At 47.0% G+C, this 25,817-nt stretch overlaps 1 protein-coding gene across 1 annotated transcript in view; it reads right to left on the bottom strand.

Moving 5' to 3' along the window:
• The window catches only part of LOC140209663 (A disintegrin and metalloproteinase with thrombospondin motifs 7), a 248,372-nt gene extending 234,673 nt beyond the window's left edge, over nt 1-13,699 (bottom strand). The window contains exons 1-2 of the mRNA XM_072278011.1: nt 13,426-13,699; nt 12,468-12,835 (exon numbers count right to left, since the gene is read on the bottom strand). Of these exons, the coding sequence (XP_072134112.1) occupies nt 12,468-12,835; nt 13,426-13,546 (489 nt within the window). The 5' untranslated portion in view covers nt 13,547-13,699. The remainder of the gene's footprint in view (nt 1-12,467; nt 12,836-13,425) is intronic.
• Nucleotides 13,700-25,817: the final 12,118 nt, after the last annotated feature.

Consider the following 25,817-nt stretch of genomic DNA (forward strand, 5'->3'; position numbering starts at 1 on the left):
TGTGTCACACTCCATGTCCTTGTTCCAGATCCCTATGTGTCACACTCCGTGTCCTTGTTCCAATCCCTATTCATCACACTCTCTGTCCTTGCTCCAGATCCCGATTCATCACACTCCCTGTCCTTGTTCCAGATCCCTGTGTCACACACCCTGTCCTTGTTCCAGATCCCTATGGATTGCACTCACTGTCCTTGTTCGAGATCCCTATGTGTCACACTCCCTGTCCTTGTTCCAGATCACTATTCATCACACTCTCTGTTCTTGTTCCAGATCCCTATTAATCACACTCCATTTCCTTGTTCCAGGTCCCTATTCATCACACTCCCTGTCCTTGTTCTAGATCCCTATGGATTGCACTCGCTTGTCCTTGTACCTGATCCCTATGTGTCACACTCCCTGCCCTTGTTCCAGATCCCTATTCATCACACTCCCTGTCCTTGTTCCAGGTCCCTATTCATCACACTCCCTGTCCTTGTTCCAGATCCCTATTCATCACACTCCCTGTCCTTGTTCCAGATCCCCATTCATCACACTCCCTTGTTCTTGTTCCAGATGCCTATTCATCACACTCCCTGTCTTTGCTCCAGATCCCTATTCATTACACTCCCTGTCCTTGTTCAAGATCCCTTTGTGTCACACTCCCTGTCTTTCTTCCAGATCCCCATTCATCACACTCCCTGTTCTTGTTCCAGATCCCTATTCATCACACTCCCTGTCCTTGTTCCAGATCGATATCCATCACACTCCCTGTTCTTGTTCCAGATCCCTATTCATCACACTCCCTGTCCTTGTTCCAGATCCCTATGTGTCACACTCCCTGTTCTTGTTCCAGATCCCTATGTGTCACACTCCCTGTCCTTGTTCCAGATCCCTATTCATCACACCCCCCATCCTCATTCCAGATCCCCATGTGTCACACTCCATGTCCTTGTTCCAGGTCCCTATTCATCACACTCCCTGTCCTTGTTCCAGATCCCTATGTGTCACACTCCCTGTCCTTGTTCCAGATCCCTATGTGTCACACTCCCTGTCCTTGTTCCAGATCCCTATTCATCACACTCCCTGTCCTTGTTCCAGATCCCTATGTGTCACACTCCCTGTCCTTGTGCCAGATTCCTATGTGTCACACTCCCTGTCCTTGTTCCAGATTCTTATGTGTCACACTCCCCGTCCTTGTTCCAATCCCTATTCATCACACTCTGTCCTTGCTCCAGATCCCTATTCATCACACTCCCTGTCTTTGCTCCAGATCCCTATTCATTACACTCCCTGTCCTTGTTCAAGATCCCTTTGTGTCACACTCCCCGTCCTTGTTCCAGATCCCCATTCATCACACCCCCTGTCCTTGTTCCAGATCCCTATGTGTCACACTCCCTGTCATTGTTCCAGATCCCTATGTGTCACACTCTGTGTCCTTGTTCCAATCCCTATTCATCACACTCTGTCCTTGCTCCAGATCCCGATTCATCACACTCCCTGTCCTTGTTCCAGATCCCTGTGTCACACAGCCTGTCCTTGTTCAAGATCCCTATGGATTGCACTCGCTGTCCTTGTTCCTGATACCTATGTGTCACACTCCCTGCCCTTGTTCCAGATCTCTATTCATCACACTCCCTGTTCTTGTTCCAGATCGCTATTCATCACACTCCCTGTTCTTGTTCCAGATCGCTATTCATCACACTCCATGTCCTTGTTCCAGATCCCTATGTGTCACACTCCCTGTTCTTGTTCCAGATCCCTATGTGTCACACTCCCCATCCTTGTTCCAGATCCCTATTCATCACACCCCCTGTCCTTATTCCAGATCCCCATGTGTCACACTCCATGTCCTTGTTCCAGGTCCCTATTCATCACACCCCCTGTCCTTATTCCAGATCCCCATGTGTTACACTCCATGTCCTTGTTCCAGGTCCCTATTCATCATACTCCCTGTCCTTGTTCCGGATCCCTATGGATGGCACTCGCTGTCCTGGTTCCTGATCCCCATGTGTCACACCCCCTGTCCTTGTTCCAGATCCCTATGTGTCACACTCCCTGTCCTTGTTCCAGATCGCTATGTGTCACACTCCATGTCCTTGTTCCAGATCCCTATGTGTCACACTCCGTGTCCTTGTTCCAATCCCTATTCATCACACTCTCTGTCCTTGCTCCAGATCCCGATTCATCACACTCCCTGTCCTTGTTCCAGATCCCTGTGTCACACACCCTGTCCTTGTTCCAGATCCCTATTCATCACACTCTCTGTCCTTGTTCCAGATCCCTATTAATCACACTCCATTTCCTTGTTCCAGGTCCCTATTCATCACACTCCCTGTCCTTGTTCTAGATCCCTATGGATTGCACTCGCTGTCCTTGTACCTGATCCCTATGTGTCACACTCCCTGCCCTTGTTCCAGATCCCTATTCATCACACTCCCTGTCCTTGTTCCAGGTCCCCATTCATCACACTCCCTGTCCTTGTTCCAGATCCCTATGGATGGCACTCCCTGTCCTTGTTCCAGATCCCCATTCATCACACTCCCTTGTTCTTGTTCCAGATCCCTATTCATCACACTCCCTGTCTTTGCTCCAGATCCCTATTCATTACACTCCCTGTCCTTGTTCAAGATCCCTTTGTGTCACACTCCCTGTCTTTCTTCCAGATCCCCATTCATCACACTCCCTGTTCTTGTTCCAGATCCCTATTCATCACACTCCCTGTCCTTGTTCCAGATCGATATCCATCACACTCCCTGTTCTTGTTCCAGATCCCTATTCATCACACTCCCTGTCCTTGTTCCAGATCCCTATGTGTCACACTCCCTGTTCTTGTTCCAGATCCCTATGTGTCACTCTCCCTGTCCTTGTTCCAGATCCCTATTCATCACACCCCCCATCCTTATTCCAGATCCCCATGTGTCACACTCCATGTCCTAGTTCCAGGTCCCTATTCATCACACTCCCTGTCCTTGTTCCAGATCCCTATGTGTCACACTCCCTGTCCTTGTTCCAGATTCTTATGTGTCACACTCCACGTCCTTGTTCCAGATCCCTATTCATCACACTCCCTGTCCTTGTTCCAGATCCCTATGTGTCACACTCCCTGTCCTTGTTCCAGATTCCGATGTGTCACACTCCCTGTCCTTGTTCCAGATTCTTATGTGTCACACTCCCCGTCCTTGTTCCAATCCCTATTCATTACACTCCATGTCCTTGTTCCAGATCCCTATGTGTCACACTCCCTGTCATTGTTCCAGATCCCTATTCATCACACCCCCTGTCCTTATTCCAGATCCCCATGTGTCACACTCCATGTCCTTGTTCCAGGTCCCTATTCATCATACTCCCTGTCCTTGTTCCGGATCCCTATGGATGGCACTCGCTGTCCTGGTTCCTGATCCCCATGTGTCACACCCCCTGTCCTTGTTCCAGATCCCTATGTGTCACACTCCCTATCCTTGTTCCAGATCGCTATGTGTCACACTCCATGTCCTTGTTCCAGATCCCTATGTGTCACACTCCGTGTCCTTGTTCCAATCCCTATTGATCACACTCTCTGTCCTTGCTCCAGATCCCGATTCATCACACTCCCTGTCCTTGTTCCAGATCCCTGTGTCACACACCCTGTCCTTGTTCCAGATCCCTATGGATTGCACTCACTGTCCTTGTTCGAGATCCCTATGTGTCACACTCCCTGTCCTTGTTCCAGATCACTATTCATCACACTCTCTGTTCTTGTTCCAGATCCCTATTAATCACACTCCATTTCCTTGTTCCAGGTCCCTATTCATCACACTCCCTGTCCTTGTTCTAGATCCCTATGGATTGCACTCGCTGTCCTTGTACCTGATCCCTATGTGTCACACTCCCTGCCCTTGTTCCAGATCCCTATTCATCACACTCCCTGTCCTTGTTCCAGGTCCCTATTCATCACACTCCCTGTCCTTGTTCCAGATCCCTATTCATCACACTCCCTGTCCTTGTTCCAGATCCCCATTCATCACACTCCCTTGTTCTTGTTCCAGATCCCTATTCATCACACTCCCTGTCTTTGCTCCAGATCCCTATTCATTACACTCCCTGTCCTTGTTCAAGATCCCTTTGTGTCACACTCCCTGTCTTTCTTCCAGATCCCCATTCATCACACTCCCTGTTCTTGTTCCAGATCCCTATTCATCACACTCCCTGTCCTTGTTCCAGATCGATATCCATCACACTCCCTGTTCTTGTTCCAGATCCCTATTCATCACACTCCCTGTCCTTGTTCCAGATCCCTATGTGTCACACTCCCTGTTCTTGTTCCAGATCCCTATGTGTCACTCTCCCTGTCCTTGTTCCAGATCCCTATTCATCACACCCCCCATCCTTATTCCAGATCCCCATGTGTCACACTCCATGTCCTAGTTCCAGGTCCCTATTCATCACACTCCCTGTTCTTGTTCCAGATCCCTATGTGTCACACTCCCTGTCCTTGTTCCAGATTCTTATGTGTCACACTCCACGTCCTTGTTCCAGATCCCTATTCATCACACTCCCTGTCCTTGTTCCAGATCCCTATGTGTCACACTCCCTGTCCTTGTTCCAGATTCCGATGTGTCACACTCCCTGTCCTTGTTCCAGATTCTTATGTGTCACACTCCCCGTCCTTGTTCCAATCCCTATTCATTACACTCCATGTCCTTGTTCCAGATCCCTATGTGTCACACTCCCTGTCATTGTTCCAGATCCCTATGTGTCACACTCCGTGTCCTTGTTCCAATCCCTATTCATCACACTCTGTCCTTGCTCCAGATCCCGATTCATCACACTCCCTGTCCTTGTTCCAGATCCCTGTGTCACACACCCTGTCCTTGTTCCAGATCCCTATGGATTGCACTCGCTGTCCTTGTTCCTGATACCTATGTGTCACACTCCCTGCCCTTTTTCCAGATCTCTATTCATCACACTCCCTGTTCTTGTTCCAGATCGCTATTCATCACACTCCCTGTTCTTGTTCCAGATCGCTATTCATCACACTCCATGTCCTTGTTCCAGATCCCTATGTGTCACACTCCCTGTTCTTGTTCCAGATCCCTATGTGTCACACTCCCCATCCTTGTTCCAGATCTCTATTCATCGCACCCCCTGTCCTTATTCCAGATTCCCATGTGTCACACTCCATGTCCTTGTTCCAGGTCCCTATTCATCACACCCCCTGTCCTTATTCCAGATCCCCATGTGTCACACTCTATGTCCTTGTTCCAGGTCCCTATTCATCATACTCCCTGTCCTTGTTCTGGATCCCTATGGATGGCACTCGCTGTCCTGGTTCCTGATCCCCATGTGTCACACCCCCTGTCCTTGTTCCAGATCCCTATGTGCCACACTCCCTGTCCTTGTTCCAGATCGCTATGTGTCACACTCCGTGTCGTTGTTCCAATCCCTATTCATCACACTCTCTGTCCTTGCTCCAGATCCCGATTCATCACACTCCCTGTCCTTGTTCCAGATCCCTGTGTCACACACCCTGTCCTTGTTCCAGATCCCTATGGATTGCACTCACTGTCCTTTTTCGAGATCCCTATGTGTCACACTCCCTGTCCTTGTTCCAGATCCCTATTCATCACACTCTCTGTTCTTGTTCCAGATCCCTATTAATCACACTCCATTTCCTTGTTCCAGGTCCCTATTCATCACACTCCCTGTCCTTGTTCTAGATCCCTATGGATTGCACTCGCTGTCCTTGTACCTGATCCCTATGTGTTACACTCCCTGCCCTTGTTCCAGATCCCTATTCATCACACTCCCTGTCCTTGTTCCAGGTCCCTATTCATCACACTCCCTGTCCTTGTTCCAGATCCCTATTCATCACACTCCCTGTCCTTGTTCCAGATCCCCACTCATCACACTCCCTTGTTCTTGTTCCAGATCCCTATTCATCACACTCCCTGTCCTTGTTCAAGATCCCTTTGTGTCACACTCCCTGTCTTTCTTCCAGATCCCCATTCATCACACTCCCTGTTCTTGTTCCAGATCCCTATTCATCACACTCCCTGTCCTTGTTCCAGATCGATATCCATCACACTCCCTGTTCTTGTTCCAGATCCCTATTCATCACAGTCCCTGTCCTTGTTCCAGATCCCTATGTGTCACACTCCCTGTTCTTGTTCCAGATCCCTATGTGTCACACTCCCTGTCCTTGTTCCAGATCCCTATTCATCACACCCCCCATCCTTATTCCAGATCCCCATGTGTCACACTCCATGTCCTTGTTCCAGGTCCCTATTCATCACACTCCCTGTCCTTGTTCCAGATCCCTATGTGTCACACTCCCTGTCCTTGTTCCAGATCCCTATGTGTCACACTCCCTGTCATTGTTCCAGATCCCTATTCATCACACTCCCTGTCCTTGTTCCAGATCCCTATGTGTCACACTCCCTGTCCTTGTTGCAGATTCCTATGTGTCACACTCCCTGTCCTTGTTCCAGATTCTTATGTGTCACACTCCCCGTCCTTTTTCCAATCCCTATTCATCACACTCTGTCCTTGCTCCAGATCCCGATTCATCACACTCCCTGTCCTTGTTCCAGATCCCTGTGTCACACACTCTGTCCTTGTTCCAGATCCCTATGGATTGCACTCGCTGTCCTTGTTCCTGATACCTGTGTGTCACACTCCCTGCCCTTGTTCCAGATCTCTATTCATCACACTCCCTGTTCTTGTTCCAGATCGCTATTCATCACACTCCCTGTTCTTGTTCCAGATCGCTATTCATCACACTCCCTGTCCTTGTTCCAGATCGATATCCATCACACTCCCTGTTCTTGTTCCAGATCCCTATTCCTCACACTCCATGTCCTTGTTCCAGATCCCTATGTGTCACACTCCCTGTTCTTGTTCCAGATCCCTATCTGTCACACTCCCCGTCCTTGTTCCAGATCCCTATTCATCACACCCCCTGTCCTTATTCCAGATCCCTATGTGTCACACTCCATGTCCTTGTTCCAGGTCCCTATTCATCATACTCCCTGTCCTTGTTCCAGATCCCTATGGATGGCACTCGCTGTCCTGGTTCCTGATCCCCATGTGTCACACCCCCTGTCCTTGTTCCAGATCCCTATGTGTCACACCCTGTCCTTGTTCCAGGTCCCTATGCATCGCACTCCCTGTTCTTGTTCGAAATCCCTATGTGTCACGCTCCCTGTCATTGTTCCAGATCCCTATGTGTCACACTCCGTGTCCTTGTTCCAATCCCTATTCATCACACTCTCTGTCCTTGCTCCAGATCCCGATTCATCACACTCCCTGTCCTTATTCCAGATCCCCATGTGCCACACTCCATGTCCTTGTTCCAGGTCCCTATTCATCATACTCCCTGTCCTTGTTCCAGATCCCTATGGATGGCACTCGCTGTCCTGGTTCCTGATCCCCATGTGTCACACCCCCTGTCCTTGTTCCAGATCCCTATGTGTCACACTCCCTGTCCTTGTTCCAGATTGCTATGTGTCACACTCCATGTCCTTGTTCCAGGTCCCTATTCATCACACCCCCTGTCCTTGTTCCAGATCCCTATGTGTTACACCCTGTCCTTGTTCCAGGTCCCTATGCATCGCACTCCCTGTTCTTGTTCGAAATCCCTATGTGTCACGCTCCCTGTCATTGCTCCAGATCCCTATGTGTCACACTCCGTGTCCTTGTTCCAATCCCTATTCATCACACTCTCTGTCCTTGCTCCAGATCCCGATTCATCACACTCCCTGTCCTTGTTCCAGATCCCTGTGTCACACACCCTGTCCTTGTTCCAGATCCCTATGGATTGCACTCACTGTCCTTGTTCGAGATCCCTATGTGTCACACTCCCTGTCCTTGTTCCAGATCCCTATTCATCACACTCTCTGTCCTTGTTCCAGATCCCTATTAATCACACTCCATTTCCTTGTTCCAGGTCCCTATTCATCACACTCCCTGTCCTTGTTCTAGATCCCTATGGATTGCACTCGCTGTCCTTGTACCTGATCCCTATGTGTCACACTCCCTGCCCTTGTTCCAGATCCCTATTCATCACACTCCCTGTCCTTGTTCCAGGTCCCTATTCATCACACTCCCTGTCCTTGTTCCAGATCCCTATTCATCACACTCCCTGTCCTTGTTCCAGGTCCCTATTCATCACACTCCCTGTCCTTGTTCCAGATCCCTATTCATCACACTCCCTGTCCTTGCTCCAGGTCCCTATGCATAGCACTCCGTGTCCTAGAAACTCCTCGGCATTAGTCTTCTGTCCCAATTAAGTGGCATAGTGTCCCAAATAAATAGAGGGAATCCCATCGATTTTCTCAATTTGTTTTTGTTCTGTTTCTTGGAACAAGTGGCAATAATACAGGTGTCCCCCGGTTTACGCAAGTTCGCTTTATGCCACTTCGCTTTTTAGAAAGACCTATATTAGTACTTGTTTTTGCTAATTGAAAGAAGTCCAAAGAGGATTTCTTGATTTTTTGCTGTTTGTGCAAATGGTTAGCTTTATTTTGTGTGTTGGGTTGATGCTGTCTCTGAATGGGTTCCATAGTGTCTCTTTGCTTCGTGGCTGTCTGTGGGAAGATGAATCTCAGGGTTGTGCAGCGTATACATCGATAAGAAATGAGCTTTGAATCTTTGAACCTTCAGATCTTTGATCTGCTGGAGTTATCTTACATTTTGAAATATATCCCTGCTGACTTTAATTCTGAAATTCTGGTGGACCATGTTAGGGAGGGGTGCATCCACTTTGTTTTGGCAGAGTTTTTTGGTCAGACAGTCACATTAAGTACAGTAACCTAATCCTGTGTTGCCTCCCTTTCGTTTGTGCCATCAAAATCATTGTCTGCAAGTGTTGTTACAGTTCAAAAAAAATGCTATCTGAGCAATAATTTGCATTAATATTACATAAAATTTATCCCTGATTATCAGTATTGCATTTAGGCCAGCCTTGGTAATTTAAGGAATGCTTACCGGATGTAAATGATCTTGCATGCTTTAAAACATTAATTACTCATGCTGTGTATAACTTTTGGATATTTTACATGTACACTACTGTGCAAAAGTCTGAGGCACATACAGCTAGGGAGTCTAAGAGTTTTGCACAGTACTGTAGTAATTCTATGTATTGGACCCTACTGCTGCTGCAAAAAGAACTAATTTCATGAAACGTGAGTGATGATAAACCCGATTCTGATATGGATTTCTATTTTAGACTGAAAATTGGGAAGAGAGCAGGGAGGGGGGAATCATGGTTGGGAAAAGGGCAAGGCAGAGGGGAAGGAGTGTGAAGCACCAGAGAGACATTCTGTAATGATCAATAAACCAATTGTTTGGAATCAAATGACCTTGCCTGGTGTCTCAGGGCTGGGTGTGTCTACACCCACACCCCCCACCCCTGGCACTCCTTCCCATCTGCCTGACACACCGCCCTCATTATTCCCAACATCCTTTGCTCCCACCAGATTTATACATACATACATGTATGCCTAAGACTTTTCCACAGGACTTTAAGTCGAGCTTCATATATTGCTAATTTTTAATGAATGTGTGACTTAATCATAGGTTTGCCGCATTAAGAACTAATGGTTCTTTCTCAGTTTTACTCTAATTTATTTGCGTATGTGAGTGCTGCCCAAGCAAAGCACCAGGAGCTCGGATGCTGTATCCTGACTCCCATGTTCAGTTGAGTGGAATTTGGCTTACTGATGAATTGAGCAGTACAATCTACCTCGAAGGACTGTCAAGACATTTAGAGTCAATGGAAATGGAATAAGGCCCCAAGGTAAATCAGCAATGGTTGGTCGGGCCATTTAAATGGACAGCCAAGTGTCACTCATTGAGAGAGACAGGATTTCCAGAAAGGTGGGAACCAAAAGGCTATCTTCCTAGAAGTTCAGTATTAAACAAGGGCTTTCCTATGGTCGTGGAGTCTAGGACTAGAGGGCACAGCCTCAGAAAAGAAGGATATCACTTCAGAACAGAGATGTGGAGGAAGAAATTACCATATGTGGAGAAACATCTGCAGAATCACTTTGTGTTTAGTATTTACATAGGATGTCTATGAGTTTGGAAGTTCAGCACAGAGGTGAACAGGATGCTGAGGCTGCAAAAAATTATCCGAAGACTGTTGCAATCTAAAGCAAGGTCTACCCTAGGAATGTCCAATAAATGGCATCGACCCAAAACTGACTGAGAAAAAAAGCAATCAAAGTATCCCAGCAAAAATGTTGGCCTCTCTGCAGTGTTGAGGCGAGTGAGGGGAAAATTGAGGGGTTCAGCAAGAGTTCATCTGATCAGTTCCTCCAGTGGAAGTTCTGACCTCTGGGGAGTGTTTGAGTAAGTGAATCCTACCACAAAGTTTAGAATGAAAGCTGAACTTACTAAGGCAAATAAATTTCTCATGAGGTAGGGGTACATTGAGTAGTCGATTCTTTTTGCTGGAAAATTTACATCAAGGAGTCACCGTCTATCGTTAACATGCCATGAAGAACAGATCTCAGGAGAAATTTCCCCACAAAAAGTATTTGGGATTGTCTACTCTGCAGATTCTGTTGCTGAAAAGATTCAAGGCTGAAATCTTTGGGCATTTTGAGGGTAATAAGAAATGTGGGAATTCAGTGGGACAGCAGAGTTGGGAATTCGGTGGGACCTTGGAATTGCTGAGCTTCAGCAATGCCTAGTGGAGTAAATTCAAAGATTAGGTTATCTTTATTTGTCACATGTCCATCGAAATACAGAGAGAAGTCCTGAAGAAGGGTCTTGGTCCGAAATATTGACTGTTTATTCATCTCCATAGGTGCTGCCTGACCTACTGAGTTTCTTCAGCATTTTGTGTGTGTTACTGCAGTGAAATGTGTCATTTACATGAAATCAGGTTGGGTGACATGTTACAACTATAAAAGACATTGAGAGGCTATGAGTGGTTCCAGTCACTGAGCTATAGGAAGGATTGCATTAAGCTGGAGGAGTTTGTATGCTGTCTTCCATGACTGTGTGGGTTTCCTCTAGGTGCTCTGGTTTCCTCCCACATCCCAAAGACAAAGGGGTTAGGGTTAGTAAGTTGTGGCTATGCAATGTTGGCACCAGAAGCAACGGCGACACTTACAGGCTGCCCCCTGCACATTTTTGGACTGTGTTGGTCATTCACACAGAACGACACATATCACTGTACACGTGACAAATACAGCTGAGCTATCGTTAGAAAAGGTTCACAAAGACACCACTGGGACTGGGGGGCGTGAGTCACAAGGAAATATTGGACAGGCTGGGACTGTTTTCATTGGAGCGAAGGAGACTGAGCAGTGACCTTACAGAGATGTATAAATTCATGAGGGGTGCAGATAACGTGGGCATGCATTTTTCCCAGGGAAGGGGAATCAGAAAGCAGAGGGGAACAGGCTTAGGGTGAGAGTGGCAAAGTTGAGCGTGGCGTGTATACAGGATGAGCTGCCGGAGGAAGTGGTAAAGGCAGGTACAATGACAACATTTAAAATATACTTACACAGGTACATTGATTGAAAAGCTTTAGAAGGATGTGGGCCAAACACAGGCAAATGGAACTAGTTCAGATAGGGTCACAGAACAAAACACAGGACAGATGCTACAGCATAGTACAGCCCTTCAGCCCACAAACAATGTTGTGCCAAACTCTTTAACCTAACTCTTCCTTCCTACATAGCCCTCCCTTTTTCTATCATCCATGTGCCCATCTAAGAATCATTTAAATGTGCCTAATGTATCTATCTGCCTCTGCCACCACTCTTGGCATGTGTTCCACACACCCACCACTCCCTGTGTAAATAACTTACTTCTGACACCCCCTCTATACTTTCCTCCAATCACCTTAAAATGGTGCCCCCCTTGTATTGGCCAATTCCACCCTGGAGTACATGGGTCTCTGGGTGTCCACACAATACATGTGCCTTATCATCTTGTACAGCTCTATCAAGTCACCTCTCATCCTCCTCCACTCCAAAGAGAAAAGCCCTAGCTTGTTCAGCCTATCCTCCTAAGACATGCTCTCAAGTCCAGGCAACGTCCTGGTAAATCTCCTCTGCGACCTCTCTAAAGGTTCCACGTTCTTCCTATAATGAGGCGACCAGAACTGAACACAATACTCTAAGTGTAGTCTAAACCAGAGTTTTAAAGAGCGGCAACATTACCACACACCCCTTGAACTCAATCCCTTGCCTAATGAAGGCCAACACACCACATACCTTCTTAAGTACCCTATCAACTTGCATAGCAACTTTGAGGGATCTATGGATATGACCCCCAAGATCCCTCTCCTCCTCCACTCTGATAAGAATCCTGTCATTAACCCTGTACTCTGCCTTCAAATTCGAAAGCATGGAAGAGTTGGGCCTGATGCGGTGCTATGACTAGTACCATCGATACCTTGACTGCTGTGGCCAGCACCTTCTAGTCAATAGTACGTAAATTATTCGCACCGCCACTCCTGCTCCAGATGTGCCGAGGCTACCAGATGTGCTTACCAGTCCATGGCATGTGCTGATGGCGGCGATCCCGCTCCCGGCTGTCGGCGCCTGCACTCTCCCGATAAGGTGGCAGCTGTTGGGCCGGGGTCGGCTAATCGTGGCCCCTCTCACACCTCCGTAGCGCCTCTCAGCCACGAAGCCCGGAGCGACCAGAGCCTGGTTCACCGTCAGGTTGAAGTACAGCTGGCGGCCCTTGTGCGAGAGCTTGTAATATACGGTGGGGCCGAGCGGTCGCTCCGCCGTCAGTTCACGGCGCCGCAGCCGCCTCACCTGGTGGGACACGTCGTGGGACAGGAAGCGGCCCAGGTGATCAACCTTGACAGGGTATACCACCTCCGGCTCGGGCAGGGCTTGGAGATGGCGCTCTGCGAAAACAAGAATCGTCCATCAGAAATAAACTTCAAACCAAATCTGCAAACCGGTCGCTCTTGTAAATGTGCCTTCAAAGGCAAACCTAAAAATGCAACTTTATTAGGCAAATGCAACTGTATAAATCAAAATGCACCGTTATGAGGAGTAATACAATTTAACTAATCAAATATATCCTTAACCGGCGTGATGCAGTTTTACTAATCTAAATGCAGCGTAATTAGGCGTAATGCAATTTTATTTATCAAAACGCATAGTTATTAGGCAAAATGCAAACTTACTAATTAAAATGCATTGTTATTAAAAAGGAATCGCAAATGCCACGGCTAAATCTTTATACTCCCAGAGATAGAAACGTTTTTCTAACTTGAGAAAATCGCAGTGACGCGCGTTATAAACAAAATATCCCGAAGGCGCCGGACAGAAGTCTTGCCGGGAATATCGCTGTCGGTGCTGCGTTTCAATCTGCAGTTAGTCGACAACAGAACGCTTCGCCCAGGAGCCCTAGAACGAAGCGGTGAGGCTTTAAGAAGGGTGTAGAGGGGAGGATGGCAGCGTGATTTGCCCGGTGTGAACAGCCACCTACCCTGCAGCCCGAGCCGCCTCTGGCCCCTGCTTTCACACAGTCCCTCGGTCAACACAAAGACAAGGAAAGTTGACAGGGTCTGGATGAAGTTGCTCCCGCTGCCGCTCCACAGTCTCTGCATGTTCCCCAGTTAAAGCCTAGCTCGCTGAGTCCAGGGGCATGCCAGCCGTCTGCAGGCAAAAGTCCGGCCTCTCTCCCCCGAGCAGGGCACCGGCTCCGCGATCCCCACCGCGGCTGGACTGTGGGCAACGGAGCGGGTCCCGGCCTGAAGCTGACAGCGCGGCTCCGCCACTCATCGGCCGGCCCTGCCGCCAGCTATTTGCATAGGGTTCCGCCCTTCTCTCCCCTTCCCCTCCCCTCATATCCTCGACAACACTCACCCCACCCGCTCATCCACACACCCCTCCCATCTCCCCCGCCCGGACATCACCACACCCCTCTCTAAAACACACCCCTCCTCGATCATTCACCCCTCTCATCTTCCCCTCCCTGACACACTCACCCCTCTCAGACACCCACACACACTCCCCTCTGCAACATTCACCCCTCCAGGACACACACACCCATTTCCAACACTCCCCCCTCCACAACGCGCGCACACCCCTCTGCAACCCTCACCCCTGTCATTCCACACTCCCTAACACACACACACCCACCCCTCCCACCAACCCCCTCTCTGACAAGGACACACACACGACTGGCATTCACAGCTGAATTTAAACTCAGTCTGTACTCACACTCACAGAACACAGACATTATTGAAGCTTCCACTCAATTGACCTACTTGTTGTGATGGCAAACCATTTGTTTCCTAGATCATATCTGTGTGTGTATGTATTCCTCTTTCCACTCCTTTCTCTCTCCCTCTCTCTTCCCCCCTCTCTTTCTCCCCTCTCCCTCTCATACTCTCTCTCACTCTCTCACCTCTCTCCTCACACACACTCTCTATCTTTCTCTCTTCCTCTTTCTCACTCACTCTCTCCTCTCACTCACTCTCTCTCACTCCCTCTCTTTCTCTCCCTCTCCCCCTCTCTCTCCCTCCCCCCCTCTCTCTCTCCCCCCTCCACACCCTAAGTAACTGGGTACTGTGTATGGTATGAGGTGGTCATGTAATGTAACTTGAAGTGAGATCCAAAATGTTGCAGTGTGACATCTCACCTCACTGGAGAGTCGCATTTGGAAGAGCTGCCGTCTCACAGAGTTAGTGACCGGGCTTTGCTAACGATCTGCAGTCTCACAGAGCCAGAAGCCTGGGTTCAGTAATGATCTTCGCCACCGTCTGCGGGGAACTTGCACCTTCTTCCGGTGACAGAGCGGGTTTCTCCCTGGGTGCTCTGGATTCTTCGCGCATCCCAAAAATGTACAAGTTGGTAGGTTTGGGATGGCATGGTAGTACAGTGCCGGTATAATTCCCGTGTGTCTGTAAGGAGTTTGTACATTTCCCTGTGAGCATCTGGGTTTCCTTGGAGTATCCAAGTTCTTCCCACAGTCCAAATACGGGTTAGTAGGTTACAGTATTTGGTGACATGGGGGTAATTGGTTGGTGGGGCTTTGTTGAGCCAGAGGGGCCTGTTACTGAGCTGTATCTCTAAATAAAGGAAGATGAATTGTCCACTGTACAGTTCTGTAGTGCTTAATGAGAGTTGGAATCTGAGCAGGGGTCGGGGGGGGGAGTTGATGGGAATTCAGGGAGAATAAAATATGGGTGGGGTTAGAAAAAGTGAAAATGGGTGTCTGATGATCATCTTGGTCTCAGTGGGCCTGTTTCTGACTCTACTCCCTCTCCCTGGATTCAGGAACACGACGGCTGTGCGAAACGAGTCTCCCTGTTCTGCAGTTTCAATCGACCAGTTTGGCTTGTGTCTAGAGCCACATAGTGGTGAATATGACAACAGCAGCCTGGTCGGCTGCTTCCTTAGAAATTTGAAAAGATTCTGCATGATATCTAAAACTTTGACAAACTGCTATGGATGTGTGCTGGAGAATATATTGACTGGCTATATCGCAGCCTGGTATGGTATCACCAATGCCTTTGAATGGAAAATCCGTTAAAAAGTAGTGGATATGGTCTAGTCCATCACGGGTAAAGCCCTCCTCACCATTGAACCACTCAACATCTACATGAAACGTTGTCACAGGAAAACATCCATCATTGGGGACCCCCACTGCCGGGTTCAATTCCCATCGCACAGTAGTGTAGTGGTTAGCACAACACTTTACTGTGCCAGTGACCCACATTCGATTCCCATCACACGGTAGTGTAGTGGTTAGCACAAAACCTTACGTTGCCAGTGATCTGGGTTTTGTTCCACATTCCAAAGACATACTGGTTGGTAGGTTAAATGGTCATTGTAAATGTTCCCATGATTAGACGAGAATTAAATCGGGGATTGCTGGGTGGTGCAGCTTGAAGTGCTGGAAAGGCCTATTCAGTACTATGCCTCAGTAGATACATTCAAATAGAGAAAGAAAGCATGCTCACAGCTCACTAACCCTAAACAGTAAGTCTTTGGATTGTGGGAGGAAACCAGAGCTCCCAGAGGAAATCCGCATAGCAATGGGGAGAACGTATAAACTCCTTACAGACAATAGTGGGAATCGAACCCCACTGGGGCTGTGAAGTGATTGTACTAGCCACTAGACTACTGTGCCACCCCTCAGCAGAAGTCTGATGGGGGGGGAGGAGAGGAGAGTGGGGATGGTATTAGAAGCTGGGAGGTGACAACAGACATCCCACCCTGCAAAAGCTCATTTCGGGGAGGTAGCACCATCAATTTGCAGGAGACTCCCGGAACTTCCGGGAGAGGTGGGGTGTCTGCAATAGAGTAGCTCCTTAGCAGCCAGCCAGCTAGTTTAAATAACATTAGCTATGCTAATGAACGAATGACACCTGTTAAACTCACCTCAACTGTCTTTTACAGTCTTAACCCACCATGGGCAATAGAAAAGTCACTGTTACAAACAGTGCAGTGAGCAACTCTGTCATTATTTTTGACCCCTATTAGGCAGGGGTACACTTTAGTGTAGTCTGGGATGACTTACGTTTTATATTTTCTTTTTTTGGAACACTCTGCCATGGTGCGTGCATGCTCTCTCTCTCTCTCTCTCTCTCTCTCGCTCTCTCTTGCTTTCTCTCTCTCTGGCGCTCTCTCGCTCGCTCTCAAAAATTTGATTTCCAGGATATTGTACATCATTTGCGGGCATCAGGGAGCCACTATGAATATGCAGCAGACTCCCAGAACTTCCGGGAGAGGTGGGATGTCTGTGACAAAGGAGGTTGTTGCTCCAGATTCTGGCATTTGCAATGTCTTGTGTCTCTGGTGTTCAGGTCGCTGGACTGGGACCAGAACCCATATTACTCTGATTGAGGAGTGAGAAAACCACAGCTGACACAGGAAAGGACAAATAATCATGTGACCTCACTGTCTACAAATGGGCAGGCTCAGCATATCCCAGCACATTTCCCCCTCCTTTTTAATCACCTGCTTGGCCAGCAGGCACTGACAACAAAGACCAGCGACCCCCATGGCTAAGGACCTTGGTCGGCAGGCTCTGAGGACGAGGGCTGGTGACACCCCTGCCCCCAGGTCAGCAAATTGGAGATCTATGCTAGTCTGGAGGTCAAGGCCCAGAGTTCAAGGTCCTGTGACCGGCGAGTCCTGGGGCTAATACCACAGGTCAAAGTCCAAAGGTTGAAGAGCAAAATCAGTGAGTCCAGAGGTCTGGCCCCAAAAATCAAAGCTTCTGGGTCGGTGTATCCAGAGGTTGGAGGCCTGATGTCTGCAATTCTCAGAGTCTGGGGTCGCAGACTGAAGGTCGGGGGCCTGAGGCGGGCTTGAGGGGGTTGACTGTGTGTGTGAGTGGGTGGGAGGGTGCGAAAGGGTCTCGTTTTGCTCTTGTTGTTATTGTTGATAAAGCTGTTCTGCCGAGCATTGCAGGGATGCCACACCGGAATGTGTGGAGAAACTCGCGGGCTACCCCAGCACGTCCTTAGGTTGAGTTGGTTGTTAACGCAGACAATGCATCTCACTGTATGTTTTGATGTCCATGTGATAATAAAATGAATCTGAATCTGTTCCCAGGATGCGAATGCACAGCAACATCAGCATTAATTATCCGTCAGTAATTGAAATTATAATTGGCCATTGTAAATTGTCCCATGATTAGGCTAGGGTTAAATCAGGGGTTGCTGAGGTAGTGCCGCTCGAAGGGCTAGCGGGACCTATTCCGCACTGTACTGTATCTCTAAATAAAAAGATTAATTGGCCTCAGCTAAGGAGGTTAAGAACATCGGTAAGTCGGGAGTCACGTAGATTGTGTCAGGATGGCAGATTTCCATCCATGAAGGATATCAGTGACCCAGGTGTGTTTTTCTGTGACCATCTTGTAGATTTATGGCTCGTATTCCTGGCAAGTTTTGAATTCCATATTTAGTTAATAATTTGAATTTAAATTCTCAAGCTGCTCTGATGGAATTTGAACTCGGGCTTCTGCATCACTGGCCCAGAGGTTCTGCAGATGGCCCGATGAATTAATCATTGCTTGACCATACTCATGGCTTGTCAGGAAATGAAGCACACCCACAGGATTCAAACCCAGGACGGGACAGGGCTGCAGACAGCCAAACTGTTGTGATCCGTATTTACCGGAGTACAGAAGTCCAGAGGTGATTAAACGGAGGAGTTTATATTGGATTGGATGGAATGAAGCTATTGGCTTTATGAGGAGAATTCCAGCAGAGTAATCTTAACAAATAGGGTCATTGGGCATGGGCTTAGATGATAGATATACAGTAAGGAATGTAGTACTACTTAGCTGACCATGTTGTACTCAATTACCTATCTTCAGCCTGAATTGCAAGCTGTGTGTGTGTGTGTGTGTGTGTGTGTGTGTGTGCGCACGCGCACATGCGTATATGTGTGTGTGTATTGAGTATGTGCATCTGTGTGTATCTGTCCACCTGTGATTTCATGTATGAGTATGTTTTTGTGTGCGTGTGCAAGTATGTGCATGCATCTATGTCTTTGTGCATGTGCACGCATGTGTTTACATGTTGGTGTGAGTGTATCTGAGCATGTGTGTGTATGTGCATCTGTCTTTGTGTGTGCATGCATGTGGTTATGAGTGTATTCGAATGTGTGTGTATGTGTTAGTGTGTGTGGTAGTGCGCTTGTGTGTGTGAGACAGTGCATGTGTTTCCCTCAGTAGAGAACAGCCCTGTGAATGATGCACGGTGTAATAGGAGGAGCTGAGCACAGGGAGAAAGGAATTACTTAGAAGGAAACGCACATCAGCTGCTCTCACAGGAGAGCCAGACCCAATAGACAGACACATACTGTAAATATGCAGGGAATCCAGAGATGAAGATCATGTGCTTTTGGAAGAGAATTGGTAGTGTAGCAGTTAGTGCAATACTTTACGGCGCCAGTGTCTTGGGTTCAATTCCTTCCATTAAGGACTTTGTAATTCCTCCGTGACCACATGTTCTAGTTTCCTCCCACAGTCCAAAGATGTTTAGGTTAGGATTAGTAAGTGTGGGCATGCCTTGTTGACGTCAAAAGCACGGCAACACTTGCAAGCTAACCTCACAGCACATCATTGGAATGTGTTGGTTTTTGACACAGACAACGCATTTCACCATATGCGAGAAATAAAGCTGATCACAAAGGACATGATAGAGCCTCTACTCTCTTACAAGTTTGCGCGGATTTGGCATGTCCTCTAAAACTTTGACAGACTGCAGATGCACAATGGGGAGAATCCTGGCGGTTGCATCACGACCTGTTGGGGAAACACCAATCCCCAAGCTCAGAGAGTGGTGGATACGGCCCAGTCCATCACAGGAAAAGGCCTCCCCACCACTGAGCACATCTACTAGGAACGCTGCCACAACAAAGCAGCATGCATCATTGTGGAGGGTCTCGGCCCGAAATGTTGACTGGTTAATCCCATCCATAGATGCTGCCTGACCTGCTGAGCTCCTCCTACATTTTAGGTTTATTGTTCAAAATTTCCAGCATCTGCAGTACCTCTTGTGCCTATGCATCATCAAAGACCCCCACCATCCAGGCCATGCTCTCTTCTCGCTACTACCATTGGGTAGGAGGTACAAGAACCTTAGGTCCCACACCACCAGGCTCATGAGGAACAGTTATTACCCTACAACCATCAGGCTCCTGAACCAGTGTGGTTAACTTCACCCACCTCAACACCAAACTGATTCCACAACCTACAGACTCACTTTCAAGAAATGTTCAACTCATAGTCATAGTCATACTTTATTGATCCCGGGGGAAACTGATTTTCGTTACAGTTGCCACAACCAAGAATAGAGTATAAATATAGCAATATAAAACCATGAATAATTAAATAGTAATATGTAAATTATGCCAGGAAATAAGTCCAAGACCAGTCTATTGGCTCAGGGTGTCTGACCCTCCAAGGGAGGAGTTGTAAAGTTTGATGGCCACAGGCAGGAAAGACTTCCTATGACGCTCAGTGTTGCATCTCGGTGGAATGAGTCTCTGGCTGAATGTACTCCTGTGCCCACCCAGTACATTATGTAGTGGATGGGAGACATTGTCCAAGATGGCATGCAACTTGGACAGCATCCTCTTTTCAGATACCGCCATCAAGAGAGTCCAGTTCCATCCCCACAACATCACTGGCCTTACGAATGAGTTTGTTGATTCTGTTGGTGTCTGCTATCCTCAGCCTGCTGCCCCAGCACACAACAGCAAACATGATAGCACTGGCCACCACAGACCCATAGAACATCCTCAGCATTGTCCGACAGATGTTAAAGGACCTCAGTCTCCTCAGGAAATAGAGACGGCTCTGACCCTTCTTGTAGACAGCCTCAGTGTTCTTTGAGCAGTCCAGTTTATTGTCAATTCGTATCCCCAGGTATCTGTAATCCTCCACCATGTCCGCACTGACCCCCTGGATGGAAACAGGGGTTACCGATGCCTTAGCTCTCCTCAGGTCCACCACCAGCTCCTTAGTCTTAGTCATGTTCTCAGTACTGTTTATTTATTTGCACAGTTTGTCTTCTTTTGCACACTGGTTGTTAGTCAGTTCTTGTTTGTGTATAATTTTTCATGTTCAAGTGTATTTCTTTAATTCCAGTAAATGCCTGCAAGAAAATGTTTCACAAATTCGTGTATGATAATATATAGGTTTCTGTCTTAAGCCCATCTCCCGTACTGGGGCATAAGTCGCTAGAGTCCTCTGTCCCTAAGGGTAGCCCATCCCTGAAGAATCTTCATTTCACAGGGATGAGGTCTTTGGCCCTTCCGTTGGTATTTCTGTAGCTCTGGGTTTTAACCCCATGCCCAACCCTCCTCATTTCACAGCTGGGCTTCGGACCGTCCATGGCGGAGTTACATACAGGTTGAAGTGGCATAAACATAACAAACACACAGCTCAGAATACTTGGATAATAAATTTACTTTGATTTTCATTCTGATTCTGAAAAATGTTTTACTTTCTGCATGGCGATATGTTGAGAATGCAGGGTAATTACTCTCCTCTAATAACAATTGAACAGTCACTATATTAAAGGAGTGGACAGATACATTTTAACAGAAAACATGTTATGCTAGCAACTGTTATCAGTGGGAACTAAACCCCAAATCCCACAATTTCACCTTGCAGGTCACTGGGGGCCTTCCCATCCTTATTTATATAGATGTCTGTTCTTTCAGAAAACCCGTGGATAACAAAGCAACAATGAGTCATTCATTAAATTCTCTGTGTGCTCCCTTTGTACCTCATTCTTGACTGGTAACCCGTGCATATATAGATAAAAGGCAGGCAGGCAAGACAGCCAAATTGTCCTCCTACCACATATTCTGATCTCTGTTCTAGATTTAAAATGTTCTCATGTTAGCTCCATTATCAATAAAGATCTGAATGCAATTAAAGCTAAAACCATTTATGATGTTCAGAACTGAGCATCATTTTAAGAATTATCAAGGCCTACATCATTAAAGGGGTTCCAACTCATCCATCAGACGAGTATTTGGATTCGCAGTTAGGCGTTTCTCCAAAGTCCTGCAATCTTCTCCCCTTCAGAGAGGTATCCCTCTGTCACAGCTTGGTATGGCAACGGCTCTGCACGTGATCACAAGAAATTGCAGAGAGCTGTAGACGCAGCTCGGCACATCGCAGAAAACCAGCCTCCCCTCTATATACTCTGTCAGCACATCTCGCTGCCAAGGTAAAGCAGCCAGCGTGATCAAAAATCCCACCCAACAGAGACATTCTCTTTTCTCCCACCCCCCATCAGGCAGAAAATACAAATGCTTGAAATTGCACACCAGCTGACTCAAGGACAGCTTCTATCCTGCTGTAGGAGACCCTTATGCACTGAAGGTGAACTCTTGACATCAGAAACTACCTCATTATTTTCTTGCACCTTATTCTCTGCCTGCACTGCATTTTCTCTCCAACTGTAACTGGATATACGGTGCTGTGCAAAAGCGAAAGACACATCTACTGTACATAGCTAGGGAGCTTAAGACTTTTGCATTGTTCTGTATTTGTAGACGTGGAGCGGAGAGCGAGTTTGTAAATCTGGCGGGTGGAGTATGGTGGGAGGGGTGTGGGACAGGTGGTAGAGAAGGTATACCGGGGGGGGGGGGTGCAGACACACCCAGCCCTGAGACACCGGGCAAGGTCATTTGATTCCAAACAATTGGTTTATTATTACAGAATGTCTCTCTGGTGCTTCCCACTCCCTCCTCTCTCCCTTTCCCCTTTTCCCAACCATGATTCCCCTCTCCCTGCCCCTTCCCACTCTCAGTCCACAAAAGAGACCCATATCAGAATCAGGTTTATCATCACTCACGTATGTCATGAAATTTGTTTTTTTTTGTGGCAGCAGTACAGTGCAATACATAAAATTACTACAATACTATGCAAAAGACTGAGGCACCCTAGCTATACATATCAGGCTAAGACTTTTGGACAGTACTGTAACTGTAAATGGCATTATTAAGGGTGGGAGACACCATCCACTCGTCTTATTCTGGCTTCTGCCCCTCCCTTTTCATTCGTAGTGAAGGGTCTTGGCCCAAAACATTGCTGGGTGTGTTCTGTATTGTTCTGCCAAGCACTGTGGGCATGCTATGTTGCCATCAGAACGCGCGGTGATACTTCCGGGCTGCCCCCAGCGCATCCTAAGGATGCGATTGTTGTTAACAGAAACGATGCAATTCACTTTTCGAGCTACATGTGATAAATAAATGAATCTGAATCTGAGTCTTCTGCTATATTCGTTGGATGTTGTTTGTGTTTAAGGAATAATGGTATTTTCATTCCTAAGACAGTCCAGTAACAGATTGGCGCTGTATATTGAACAGTAATGGAAACAAAAAAATAGAAGATTGATGCAAGGTGGGGCCGGAGCTTGGCATCCCTACGGATCGACTCACTACTTCCCTTATAATTGTTCTACACTGTTCAATGCACTGTGTAATGATGTGATCTGTATGAACAGTTGGGTGGTGGGGTGGAGTTACGTTTCTACTAAAGAAGGTGTAAGGTGCTCCTTCCCTTCACTAGCCTGCAGGTCACCCTTGGGCAAGGTGTACCATCTGCTCAGCCCCTGATCAGGGTCATGTGAAGCCATGGGAGCAGGTGGTGGGTGGTCATATGAGCAGTTGGTGCATATCACAAGTCCTGGTGATGCGACCACTGATGCCAGGCAGACAATCTCTGAAGAATATTGATAATGGCTGGAGTCACCCATCTTGTAAAGTCACTGCCCAGAAGGTAGCAATGGCAAACCACTTGTGTTGAAAAATTTGCCAAAGGACAATTATGGTCATGGAAAGTCCATGATCGCCCATGTCATACAACACAGCACATAATGATGATATAGAAACTTAAAAATCTACAGCACATTACAGGCCCTTTGGCCCACAATGTTGTGCCAACCATGTAACCTACTCTAGAAACTTCCTAGAATTACCCTACTGCATAGCCCTCTGTGTTACTAAGCTCCATGTATCTATCTAAGAGTAGATGATGGTATATACTGTGTGCAAGACAAACACTTCACTGTAACTCAGCACGTGACAATAATAAACCAATACCAATGCCAATCCAAATTTTATGCACCACACTGTGGTACTCTAATGTATTTAGGTAATTTTAGGAACAGCTTCTTCCTCTCCACCATCATATTTCTGAATGGACAGTGAATGCAGGAACACTACCTCACTATTCTGATATCTTTTTGGACTACTTGTGTGTTTTTTTCCACACGCATATGGACAAGCTTGTTTCCCATCTCTGTACCTCGCTGACAAACACACACACACACATGCTCACACTCACACACATCCATACACACACACTCACACAGACACAAACACACTCACACACATACAAATGTGCACACTCATTCTTTTTTAACTCCCTCACTGAAACATGTATGTTTAAAGCAGGGGTTCTTAACCTAGGCTCTACAGAGCCATCGAGGGTCCACAGATAGATTCCAGGGGGTCCGTGGGATTGGAAAAGATTTACATCTTTATTTTCACAAATCTTTGACTGAAATTTACCATTTCCTTCAATGATGAGTGTAGGCAACAAACCACAGTAGTATTAGCCTTATCTGTGACTTTGTCACCAACAGAAATCGCAGATATTTTCATATCGTATTTCAGTTGTCACAAATAGATTATTCTGAGAAGGTTTCACAGGACTGCTAAAAGAGTCCATGGCATTTAAAAAATGGCTTAAGAACCCCTGGTCTAAAGAGAGGAAGAAAAGAAAGAACTTGCAATGAAGCATCAAATTTCACAGCCTTGGGATATTCCAAGGATGATGATGCAATCTGGAAATGTAACATTATTGAACAAAGAAGAAATAATTAAACAGTTACAGATTCTGCCAAGAGGATATGTTGAGAAAAAAAGATTGCAATTATCTTTGGAGGGCAACATATCTGGATTTCTGGAGATTAAAAGGTACGGGATCTATTAGAGTTCAAAGTTAAAAGTAAGTTTATTATCAAAGTACATTCTATATGTCACCATATACAATTCTTGGGGTGTATGGGGTGTCAGGGAGGGGTAGCACCTCTGGTGGGGGAACATGTTGCATCCTGTTCAAGGCGGTTAGTCCACCTTTGGTCCCAACCTGGCACTTAGCTCTCACCTGTGGCTCCCCGTAGCTGTTTGCATGTGACAGTGGCCACACTCTGGGTAACGGCTTCGACAAGCCGGCTAAACCAGGTGAGGGTAGCCAACGGGTCTCAAACCCTCGGTGAGATAGGGAGTTGTCTATCCCAGCATGTGAAGACAGACTCCGGCGGATTGAGCACACAAGTCCAACGGAAGGTCCAACGGTCAAGAAGGCGGTGTCTGCAAGCATCGTGGAACGTGTAGAGCAGAACAAGACACAGAAGATGTCCTGGTCATCCACTGCGCCTAGTCCTATCTCCAGCCGTCTTGATTCTGTCTTGCCACTGGATCCAGATGGGAATTGGGAAGAGAGAGCAAGGCTGACGCTGCGCAACTCTCCCTCACTTAAATCCAAACCACGCGCTAGTCTCGACACCATCATAATGGTATCGAGGTCCTCATCAACGTCGACGATGGACGAACAACAACAATATACAATTCTGAGATTCATTTTCTTGTGGACAATCACAGTAAATACAAGAAACCCAATAGAATCAATGAATGACCACACCCAACAGGATGGACAAACAACCAATGTGCAAAAAACTGCAAATACAAAAAGAAAGAGAAATAAAAGAAGAAATAATAATAAATAAATAAGCTATAACTGTCGAGAACACAAACGAGAAAATCTGCAGTGCTGGAAATCCAAGCAACAGACACAAAAAGCTGGAGGAAATCAGCAGGCCAGGCAGCATCTATGGAAAAGAAGTACAGCCGGCATTTCGGGCCAAAACCCCTCGGCAGGACATGTGACAAATAAAGTCAAGTCAAGTTTATTGTCATTAAATTATATACATGCATACCATCAAATGAGACTTTTCTCCAAACTAGGGTGTAAAGCACAGTAGTACACATAACACACAATAACTTATGAAAGTAAGGATAAATTCTACAAATGAATTACACATAAGTAAACAAAGTAAAGTGCATGAATTAAATATTGTTGGGTACAGAACAGATTAACCAGTGACACTCTGAATGTGATATTGCAGGGAGTTCAGAAGCCTAGTAGCCTGAGGGAAGAAATTGTTCTCCATCCTAACTGTCCTTGTTTTTACGCATCGGAGTCTCCTGCCTGCTGGTAGAAAGTAAAAGAGGATGCTGGATGGACGGGTGGGATCTTTGATAATTATAACAACCCTACCTAGACAGCACTCCTGATAAATATCCCCGATGATGGTAGAAAGACTGCTA

This window comes from Mobula birostris, chromosome 14, assembly GCF_030028105.1.
Source record: "Mobula birostris isolate sMobBir1 chromosome 14, sMobBir1.hap1, whole genome shotgun sequence".
NCBI lineage: Eukaryota > Metazoa > Chordata > Chondrichthyes > Myliobatiformes > Myliobatidae > Mobula > Mobula birostris.